Source organism: Diospyros lotus, chromosome 9, assembly GCF_014633365.1.
Source record: "Diospyros lotus cultivar Yz01 chromosome 9, ASM1463336v1, whole genome shotgun sequence".
In the NCBI taxonomy this organism is placed as follows: Eukaryota; Viridiplantae; Streptophyta; class Magnoliopsida; order Ericales; family Ebenaceae; genus Diospyros; species Diospyros lotus.
In genome coordinates this window covers 3,173,974-3,185,344 of record NC_068346.1, presented here as the reverse complement: position 1 = coordinate 3,185,344, position 11,371 = coordinate 3,173,974, and the positions used below count along the sequence as shown (strand labels likewise).

The following is an 11,371-nucleotide window of genomic DNA, read 5'->3' as shown; positions in this document are numbered from 1 at the left end:
GTGTGGCCACGGATATAGGCATTCTTTGCCAAACCACGTAAATTTTGTCTTGTGTGTGTGTGCAATTTTGTTCTAGTTTTCTTTTCTTTTCTTTTTTTTTTATGCTTGATTTGTTCCCTAACACAACCCCCTCCCCAACCAAAGGAAAAGGAAGGAGGAGGAGAAGAATGAAGATAAGGCGAGATGGAAATACATCCAGTATTAAATATTGTCGGTGTAAATTTATTTACTATCCGTAAAATGTCCATTAAAACCACCAAATCATCAACTGTATTTTCTTTTCCTTTTGACAACGTAAAATCATCAAATGCCATGAAGACATTAAAATGTTAGAAACCAAAAGAGTGAAGTCCCATCTGATATGCAACGTCCCAGTTCAGTTCTTTACACACACCAGATTTGACATCATCAAATCTTCTGATATAATCAGAAAAAACAGATAATTTTCACTAGAATTTGCATGGAGAAAGGGTATAGGTTAAACAACAGAAAAATAGGAAAGAATGGACATGCCCAACGACTACAATCAGAAGAATAGCTACTACAGTGTTCTTGATAGCATCCAGAGCCTCAGCTTTCTGATCAGGAGACTTTATATCTCCCGATACGATCTCTATTATCATTCCACCATATTTTGGCTGCAAAATTACAAATTTGATAACATGGTCCAGGCAGATGCTATGGTTCATATAAAACAGAATATAAATGCTATTTTACTTCAGAGTTCTGTTTTATGATGATTTCATATGGACTTTTCTCTTTTACTCTATATATTGTAAAATTCAAATGTGCATGCAACTAGGCAATGAGGTGGAGACCCACAACTTGGGAAACTCCTTGGGACAATAGTAGATTCTAACATTCCACTTTTAAGATGGATCGGTTTAAATTGCAAGAAGCCAATTTGGCATGTAGTCTAAGCCTATGAGGATCCTGCACTAAGAGACCAAAAAGTTCTTATTAGCTTGAAATATATTATTCGAGAAAAAGAACTTTTGAATCAAATTCAAAGCAGATGGAAGTGAGTAATAACCAAAATTTCAGGGGGAAAAAAAAAGTGCAAGCAATATATATATTTGGACAAGCATAAACCACAACAACATATCAAGCATTAATCCCACTATTTTCCTTGGTCTTCCTCAACCTCTTTTGTTAAATACTCATTCCTTGGTCTTCTCCTCACACGAACAAACTATCTTAACAATTATGAGATAAGGGGAGGAGAAAAAAAAAAGTCAATGTGGCAACCCAATTGATAGGAGGATCAAGAGTCAAATTATGCATCACCATTTTTTTCTCACATTTTCCCATACTAGACCGCATCCATATCAGATGAGATACTTCAGAAGTTTTTTAAACTCGTAGGGGTCATCCCATAGAAAGCTTCCAAGCTAAGGTTAATGAGAGGATGATTTACACTCAACATCGTAGTCTTGAAACCATTTGGCTGTCTTTGGATCCCCATACTGACCTTTAAAAGATCAGGTAAGACTGATGAAGTGAAAAAGCTAAAGAAACGTACCTCTTCTCTAAGGTTCATACAGTGATTTTGAGTTTTGTAATTTCCTTTTTAAGCAATCTAGGTGAAGATGGAGGGATAAGGATTTTAACATAGAAAGCCAATCCATGATAGAAAGCAGGAACAGATCTGTGCCAGAAATTTAAGTAACTAGTTACGATGCCCAATACCTATCTCAAAGAGACAAACTTACACTGAACATGTATTTAGTGTAAAAGTGGAGTTTTGATTTATTATATCCTTTTCCACAAAATCTTTAGATGATACACAAAAAGTAGAGAATAAAAATGGCTTACAATGAGAATATTTGTTGTGGATGCCATTAGAAGTGCAATAGTGCCAACAATTAGCTTTCCGGCATCTGGCTTTGCCTGTGTGCATACTGCAGAATTTTAATAAACTATAACACTTCAATAGCAGACACCCCTCTCAAAGTTTGTTAAAACTGATTTCTACTTACCAGCAGAAATATTCTGCCAAATCCCACAGGCGCAGCCTGAATTTATCTAACAAGGTTAGCCTCGCAGCAAAATAGCCAGAAATGGAAATAAGAACACCAAACAACGAGCACCTGTATAGAATCTCCATGCTCAAGATCTGTGATAGGACCATCATCTGACCCATTCTCATTTGCCCTCCTCCGTGGCTATATGAACAAAAGTGCAGGCAAACTAGTTATCTCAATGATCTCACACTCCTAACCCGAATAAAGAAGCTCTCAATATTCTTCTCCATTTCAAAATGGTCATATTATATTTAAACACCATCAATCAATCATACTCAATTTAAATTAAACATTCAAAAATGTAAGAACGAAAGAACAACACAAAAGGAACACACACATTGCAAGAATTGGAAACTGAGCAGGTTATGTAAAATTAAATAGAATTTGAACTACTATGGTCATTACATATACACATAGTCCATAGAAGATTGAAAATGTAGTTAATAAGAACAAAAATAGATAAAGGGAGAAGAAAAAGGCTGGAATAGAAGATATCCTACTTTTCAAGCTCACATGATCATGACAGGAGAAGACCCATTCTGTCACTCGATAAACAGAGTTGAGAGTCAAGAAATGGTATTAAAGGACACAGATTGCCGTGAGGATATATCAGAACTGCAAATTCGACAAACCACTTGGACGATCTAGTCTTAGCATATTCTGATATCAAATAATTCTTGAAGATCTAGTCTTAGCATTTGATGTATCTAAGAAGACTTTCGAGATGCAAGATACAACTTCATTACAGTCAATGTTATCTCCATGTGTACTTATTTCCTTTCCACGAATCCAAATCTGCCTAAAAGAAGACTCTTTAAAACCAAATTGACTATAAAAACTTAAAATTCTAATTAAAAAATGATGCATAAATTGACACAAAGCCACAAATCTCTTGAAGTGGAGAAAGAAGTCAAAGCAGAGCAAACACCAGACAAGGAAGGTGAAAAATACAATCAAAATCAAAGGAATCAAAAAAGAAGAAGCACACGGGATTCAATTTAACCTCTTTATTCAAGAGAGAAACTCTTTCACTGCCAGAGGACATGATGGACCGCGATGCCCAATCCAAGTGCTGCTTCTTGCCCATCAAGAAAGCCGATTTGGGTGAACGTGCTCGGCGACCAGGAGGGTAGTTATATAATTTGACGGGGAACAATTTACAATATTCTTGAATTAGTGATCACACTTGAGAGACAGCGATCGCTTCCAGATTTTTTCACTGGAAAATGCGAAGAGAAAGTGGTTTGGCAATTGAAGGGGGCTGATGGAATCGAGCTAAGACTGAAGAGCACAACGGAAATTCTGCGTTTTGAAGGTAATGTGACCATCTCTATTGATGCAATGAAACGACGACGATTATGATTCTGATTCTGATTCTGATTCTGAGGCAGCAATTAATTGGAATTTTACTTTTGGCTTTATTTCTCTCATAGGATCAATTACACCAATAATAACTCAAATTTATATTTTGAATTTATAAATTTATTTAAATATTTTAATTTTATTAATTTTATATGACGATCCCATTTAGAGCCTGCTCCTTCATGATCAGAGTATTGTTATAGGATCGAAATCAAGAGTTATTAGATTTTATGATTTAACTCATTCACCGTACTTTGGGGCCAGTACGTGAAAGTGTTCGTGATAGGGTGCGTTACACAAAAAAAAAAAAATTATATATGAGTTCCGCTTTTATGTATATATTTTTTTGACAAATAGTTTGCCACGTCAGTAATGATACACGCCTTTCAAATTAATTTCAGGTATTGAATAAAATTACATTCAATTGACTTAATTGGGATATAGTTTTTAAAATTAAAATATTTAGATAAATTAATAAATTCACAAAAAAAAGTTTGAGTATTTTTTTTTGGCTATTTGCCTTTTTTTTTTATCGTGGTATCTTTAATTTCACTTGATTTTAATTAGGCATATGAACTAGTTAATATAATATAAATTTATCTCTCAACTTTTATTTTTATTTTTATTTTTTTATTGTGGCACTCTCAACTTTACTTGATCTTAATTACACCCTTAAGCCAACCAATTTCACTCTATATAAACACTAGGCCAATTTTGGAACTACAATTGATATACATGTGCTTTTGATAGCTTGAGCCTTGAGGTCTGTTATTTAGAGATTTAAATTGATCTTACAGTCTATTGTTGATGTTAATGGGAATAGAATGCAAACTTTTGTTATCATCTTCAATCTCATTTAGAAACTTTTCAATCTAATCCAACTAAATTATCCGTCTTCCAATGAAGATGACAATGACAATGAATGTCTAGTGATTATATTTGAAATTGAGTTTGAGATTTACCCAATTATTCTAGTTTTAGTGAGTAAATTTTGGTATTATAAAAAGATTTTATTTAAGAAAAAGAGAAAAATTTGATTTATCCCTTGTTTTGATTTTGATTTTTTTTTTAACACAAATAAATTATAATCATTAAGACTAATAATCCATTACTCTCTACAACATGTGCATATCACATATGGTAAGTCACGTTGGCAAGTGTAGGCCAAGTGTTTTATATCACATGAATTTGGCCTGTTCAATACTATTATGATTGAGATTAAATAAAGTTAAATATGATATAATAAAAAAAAAATGTTATTGGTACACCTTTGTATACATCTTGAACTACATAAAGGTGTACTAATGATAAAAAAAGTCCTTCATGAAGCACATAAAGAAGCGTGAGGCGCATGAAAATGAGGGATATTTTGATCATAATACCTTTTTGTATAGCTCAAGATGTATAAAAGTAATGTACAAGTAACATGATAATAAAATAAAATAAAAAATTGAGAGGGTTAAATTTACGTATTTGGCCATTCTAATTTATCCTAAATTAATACACATCACATCACATCAGATCAGGTAGATTGATTATCACCTAATAAGAATTTTTGAAAATTAAAAATAAGGTGCTCAAAGTACATTTTAACCATTGTGTTAAGACCAATGATTAACATGCCCAATTATATATTATATAATTTATGATTATAGATATACCACCTAATTATTAGTAACATGTCTTATAGTATATATCAACACGAAATATGTCATGGATAAATGGTTAGATGCACTCGCAAGTGTTAGAAGTCTCCTAATTGGAACTTTGGCAATACATGTATTCTTTCAGTCAAATCTAGATTTTATAGAAATTCAGACCAAAAACCAATTAGGGTTAGGATTAGCCTTATTCAATCCGGTTCAATTCTAAACAGTCCAAACTTTTTTTTTCCTATTTTTAATATAATTTTTTAAATTTATATATATATATATATGTATCATTCAGTATGTGTATGTCATTTGAAAATTCATCTTGGCATGCTTTGTCGTCAGTATAGTTTTACCGGCAGATTATCCCACGGGCGTAGAAGAGTTGGTTCTCAAGTAACAGATTACATTCAAGAATGTAGGTTCGAGTCATGATAGTCGCAGTGTGAGAGTTTCACCTTCATATGAGGGTAACTTTTTATGGGCACCATGGACTGTGCCTTCTACCTGGTACGCTACTGTGTATCGTGATTAACCCCTCCCACGTGCGTAGGGCAATGTATGGGGGCCCTTAAGGTGAGGGATTTCACCTGCAACTCAAGTTTTAGCGGCAGATCCATGCATGAAGCCCAAGGCAACTCACAATTAAAAATAATTTTTAATATAAAAAAATAATTTTATAATATAAAAAATAATAAATTTTACTAATAATTTAGTAAAAAATAATTTCATCCCACCCCAAAATTTATGATATATAATTTTATACCTTAAAAAAAAATTTAATCTCCCCTATATAAATTTCTAGTTCCGCCCATGATTTTTATGATTGTCTTTGTAGTCACCGTCAGTTTTAGTTTATCCTCTCCACCAAACATCACAAAGCATGTGTAAATAGAGATGAGGCAAGTCTTGCAGCAGACAAGTAACAACTGGATCGACTTCCTGAATATGTTTATAAACTAATGGAAATGATAAAACTTGCGTGTTCCATTATTTTATTGGCCACTAGCCATTTACTTGTATAGAATAGACTGATAGTCTCTCCAGATTCCGCAGACCTTCTCAAGTGGTGGTATCCTCATTCTTGCAATCCTAAAATTTCTTGACGACTTTTTTGTGGAAAACAAGAAGCATGTATCGTATCACACCTATGTTCTTCTTTCTTCATCATCTTATTCTCACCACTGCTTCCAGTTATTACCCTGTGGATGACATTGCTGTCAACTGTGGCTCTTCCGGAAACTCAATTGCCTTCGATGGCCGGGAGTGGACTGCAGATATCAGATCAGATGGCAAATCAATGAGTTCAAAAGTTCTCCAATCCCTTTCTGTTGATCCTATCCCCTACACGAGTGCTCGGATTTCCCGCTCTGAGTTTGCCTATACTTTCCAAGTCAGTCCAGGCCAAAAGTTCATCCGCCTGCATTTCTATCCAGCATCATACTCGGGTTTCAAAAAGTCTAGAGCTGTTTTTACAGTAAAAGCTGGAGCATACACCCTTCTCAGCAACTTCAGTGCTTCCCTTACGGCTGATGTGCTGGGGTTGAAATCTTTTGCTAAAGAGTTCTGTGTGAATGTGGAAGAAAGTGAAGCACTCAATATAATTTTCTCTCCATCACCTAGTACTTCAAATGATATGTATGCTTTTGTCAATGGCATAGAAATCATCTCCATGCCAACTGGTCTTTATCACACTCCTGATGGTGATCCAGGGGCTCATGTTGTTGGCAAGAAATATCGATTCCATATTGATAACAACACTGCACTTGAGTTGGTACATCGCTTAAATTCCGGGGGGAGCTCCATTTCATCTGTAGAAGATTGGGGCATGTTCAGAAGGTGGTCAGAGGATTCGAATTATTTGTTGGAACTGGGTGTTTTACCAGTTACTACGTCCATTCCAATCAAGTACACAAACATCCCAATGTATACAGCTCCGCAGAGAGTTTACCAAACTGCTTGGTTAATGGATCCGAACAAGCAAGCATGCAATCTTACATGGAAATTACCTGTGGATTTGGGATTCAGGTACCTGGTTAGGCTTCATTTCTGTGAGCTTGATTATGGGATAAAAGAGGTAGGCCAAAGGGAGTTTAGTATCTTCATAATCAATAAGACTGCTGAGGCTCGTGCAGACCTGATCAAATGGAGTGGCGGAAATGGGGTTGCATTGTATAGGGACTATGTGGTGATGATGGCTGGTAATAGAATGGAAGGAAAGTCTGACCTGATCATAGTTTTACAAGCTTGCTACAATGAGTCAAGGTCCAAATACCATACTGGTGCAATCCTAAATGGAATAGAAGTGTTCAAGTTGAGCAACCCTGACAATAATCTTGCTGGCCAGAATCCCAATTCTCTTGCACATTCTCCTGCCTTGACCACCCCAAAGCTCCAGAAATTAATAATAGCCTTTGGCAATAAAAATGTGATCATAAGTGGTCTGATCATTTTGCTGAGTTCCTTGAATGTCATTGTCTATCAATTGCGTTGTTGGGCAGAGAGAGCCGATCAAAAAGATAGATCTGAATCATCAAAGCCAAAGGAATCGTGCCGCTGTTTTTCACTTAGTGAGATTCAACTTGCGACCAACAATTTTGATGATGCCTTGATAATTGGCATTGGTGGATTTGGTAAGGTGTACAAAGGGCTCATTGACAAAGGAGCCACCACTGTTGCAGTGAAGCGCTTGAAGTCAATGTCCAAGCAAGGGGCTGAGGAATTCTGGACAGAGATCAAGATGCTGTCCTATCTCCGGCACACTCATCTTGTCACTCTGATTGGATATTGCAATGATAGTAACGAAATGATCCTTGTCTATGAGTATATGGTCAATGGGACACTCGCTGATCATCTCCACAAAATGAGTACAAATGGCAATGGAAGAATTTCTCCTCTATGTTGGGAGCAACGACTAAGCATATGCCTTGGGGCTGCACGTGGATTGGAGTACCTTCATACTGGTGCCCAGCATAGGGTCATACACCGCGACGTGAAGACCTCTAATATTTTGTTGGATGAGAATTGGGTAGCTAAAATTTCAGATTTTGGGTTATCTAAAATGGGTGGGAACACCACAAACCAGTCAAGCACGAGCACCTATGTGATCACGGAAGTTAAAGGCACATTTGGGTATTTGGATGTGGAGTATTTCTTGACTAATAGACTGACCAGAAAATCGGATGTGTATGCTTTTGGAGTGGTATTATTTGAAGTGCTATGTGGTAGGCCAGCAGTGGATAAGAGATTTGAGGGAGAAGAACGCAGCCTAGCACTTTGGGCCCAGCGCTGCATCAAAGAAGGAAAACATGATCAGATGATTGACTCGAGCATAAAGGGGCAAATTTCACCGCAATGCCAGAAGGTCCTTCTGGAAGTTGCCAACAAATGCTTACATAATCGTCCAAGTGAGCGGCCTAGAATGTCAGATGTGGTGCAGAGGCTTGAGTTTGCACTAGCATCACAGGACCAGAATGCATATTCTTCTACAGATACAGAGGTTGAGCAGGAGGAGGCCATTAATGTTAGTATGGCTGTCAACATGTCAATTGATACGATTACGGAGGGGGAGGAGGAGAAGGGGAAGGGAAATGAAGAAGAGGTGGTTGATGTTGATGTGGCTGACATAAAAAAGGTTGATGTGATTAAGCAATCGACTGTTTCTCAGCAACCTATGGACTCCCCTGTATTGATAACAGATAGTACACCTAGTATGCCCAAGGAAAAAGCTAACAAGAAAAGTCTAACCAAGTTTGTTCAGAGTATTGTACGATGGAGAAAGACAAAGGCCAACAATTCTAGTGATGGATCATCACTCTCTGGAGGCATGTCAACAGCCAAAGAAAAACCTTCCCAAGCATTGCCAGAAAGTTCATGCAGTTCTCCACCTTTACCAGCACTGCCTGGCCGTTCTTTTTCACTTGCTGAGATCCATGAAGCCACAAATAACTTTCACCGTAATCTTGTTATCAAGTACGGTGGTCCTGGTGGTGAGATGTACAGAGGTTATATTGACAACGGAGGACTTCAGGTTGCAATTGAAAGGCGTATAACAGAGTCAGAGAACAAGTTTCTTGAAGAGGTTGTGATGCGCTCTCGGATCCATCACCTCCATTTGGTTTCTTTCATTGGATACTGCAAGGATTCTGGTGAGACAATCATCGTGTATGAGTACATGGTGAAGGGAAGCCTTCGTGATCAGCTCTATGGAACAGGTAACGATCCTCTTCCGTGGAAAAAGAGACTTGAGATCTGTATTGAAGCCGCACAAGGACTACATTACCTTCACACTTGTTCTCAGGGGCAAATCATCCATGGTGACCTGAAATCAAGCAGCATTTTGTTAGATGAGAAATGGGTTGCCAAAGTTTCGGGTTTGGAAGCATCCAAGTTAGAGTTAGACGGTAACAATATGACTGGAACTCTTTTTACTCATGTTATCATGAAGACGCATGCATACAAGGATCCTGAGTACTTGATGAGTGGACACCTAACTACCAAATCTGATGCGTATTCATTTGGTGTAATATTGTTGGAAGTACTTTGTGCTGTGGAACCTTATAGTCCTCATCTAGCCAGGGGTCAAACCTATCTAACGCACCGGTTTAAGCGCTGCATTCAGAAGAAAACCATTGAGCAGATTATTGATCCATATCTGATCGGGAAGATAGTACCCAAAAGTTTGAGGGCATATGTCAAGGTTGCAGAATGCTGCTTGGGTTTCCGTGGAGATGAGCGGCCATCAATGAATACTGTGGTGCAGAGCTTGCAGCAAGCATTGCAGCTGCAGGAGACAGACGAAAGCTCATACAAGTTTATTAAGCCTGGTGATCCTCCAGAGAAAATCCACGAGGCTGCCGTTAGAGCTTACAACAAGGTTTTGTAAGGCATGCTTTTATGAAGAAACTAGATAATGGATGGAAAATAAGATCAGTGTTTGGTATTAGTTTTGAAACAAGATATGTTTCTTGCTGCATTTTATGAACACATTTGCGCTTGTAAACTTTACCATACTAATGTCGAAAATAACATGGCTCCAAACATTGTTATAGTGACACTTACTGTGTTGCAAAAGAATAGAAATAAGAGCAGCGATATAAACTTATGACAGTTGCTGCCCTTGTTGTCGCCATTTTCTTGCTCATGATGTAGTAGTAGAGAGAATTATCAATCCCTTTGACAGGTATAGATGAGTCAACTTCAAACAATCACTGCCTCTCTCCGAACAGTTATCAAAAATGTTGATCGAGCCCGAAAGAATCCGCTGGATTTGTTGACTTGATTGGCAAAAGGAAGAAGGAAGCTTCTTCAGACGTTACTGCCCGAGCTTGTTATGGAAGGCTGCTCTCCCAGCTCAAGACGAAGCCTCATCTTTCTAGCATTTAGAGTCATCTGTTGCAGGCTTTACCCTGCTATGCACAAAACTCTCCTTACAAAAGTAGCAGGTATGCAGTGTTACTCGTTTGTCCCCATTGGTTGCATCCTTTACCGGCTTCTACACAAACTAATGTGGATCGTTTACTTGGAAGCCAGGATCAGGATAAAAGGTCAACCGAGCAACTAACTCATTTGGAGACCAGTTCATGAGAAACGCCGTCTTCGTGGGTGAAGCTTTCAAACTCAACAAAGTGCTTCGATAGCACATACTTGAATATGGCTAATATATCCGTTCTATCAAGCTCTAGGACACGGTTCAAGGGGCTGTTGGTGATCCTGCACTGTGCTTTTGGCTCATATAACAACACCCTGTCCATTGAAATACAGAGTTTCAAGCTAGGAGTTTTCTACATCCATGTTATACACTTGTACATGCATTAGTTATCTTCTACTGGTTTGTTTTCATCTTGGGATCATTTCATTTTTGTTTAAATCTTGGATAAATTGTGACACAAACTATGTGTTGGTTTTTAACCTGTCACCAGGCTACAAGGGCTTCTTTGAACGATGAATAGATCGACTAATTTCCATTGCATTTGAATCATATATGACAGTTCTGCTTTTTACTGCAAACTACTTGTGTATTCTCTTCCTCATTTGATACGTAAACCTTGTATCCATACACACTGATTATTCCAATGTCAAAATCAAGGGAAAAAAGGCAAAGTATAGACTAAACAACACTACTACAGAACAAATTCCCCTCTAGTTTTAAGGATACATTCAGTCCATTTTCAAGTTGACTCAAATATGGTCCAAGAATGTGACAAGAATTGAGCTGAAAAGAATTATAGATCAAACTTATGGGGCCTCCCATGAATCAGCAAGCAATTGAGTTTTTAATAGCCATGAGTATGATTTCCCCTGGTCAATAAACAGAGAGTGAACTTGTCAACATTT

The 11,371-nt window shown here is 37.4% G+C and overlaps 2 protein-coding genes across 6 annotated transcripts in view; one reads left to right on the top strand and one right to left on the bottom strand.

The window, feature by feature from the left end:
• The window catches only part of LOC127809591 (ABC transporter B family member 27-like), an 86,857-nt gene extending 83,475 nt beyond the window's left edge, over nucleotides 1-3,382 (bottom strand). Inside the window, exons 1-4 of one of the 4 annotated variants that reach the window (XM_052348493.1) lie at nucleotides 3,028-3,362; nucleotides 2,091-2,165; nucleotides 1,980-2,015; nucleotides 1,816-1,890 (exon numbers count right to left, since the gene is read on the bottom strand). In XM_052348493.1, the coding sequence (XP_052204453.1) occupies nucleotides 1,816-1,890; nucleotides 1,980-2,015; nucleotides 2,091-2,165; nucleotides 3,028-3,111 (270 nt within the window). In that variant the 5' untranslated portion in view covers nucleotides 3,112-3,362. Of the gene's footprint in view, nucleotides 1-1,815; nucleotides 1,891-1,979; nucleotides 2,016-2,090; nucleotides 2,166-3,027 lie in introns of those variants that run through there. The other 3 variants (XM_052348495.1, XM_052348499.1, XM_052348502.1) reach the window with 3 other exon arrangements.
• Nucleotides 3,383-6,073: 2,691 nt separating this feature from the next.
• Nucleotides 6,074-11,042, top strand: LOC127809589 (putative receptor-like protein kinase At5g39000). 2 transcript variants are annotated; one of them, XM_052348488.1, is made up of 2 exons: nucleotides 6,074-10,479; nucleotides 10,568-11,042. In XM_052348488.1, exon 1 carries the CDS (start codon nucleotides 6,168-6,170, stop codon nucleotides 9,918-9,920), a length of 3,753 nt encoding a protein of 1,250 aa, XP_052204448.1. In that variant the 5' UTR covers nucleotides 6,074-6,167; the 3' UTR covers nucleotides 9,921-10,479; nucleotides 10,568-11,042. The 2 variants fall into 2 exon arrangements, with proteins under 2 accessions (XP_052204448.1, XP_052204449.1); XM_052348489.1 differs by having other exon boundaries at nucleotides 10,564-11,042.
• The last annotated feature ends 329 nt before the right edge of the window (nucleotides 11,043-11,371 follow it).

Excerpts from the sequence above, each read along its gene's own strand:
- LOC127809589 (XM_052348488.1), top strand. The coding sequence starts at position 6,168 with ATGTATCGTATCACACCTATGTTCTTCTTTCTTCATCATCTTATTCTC.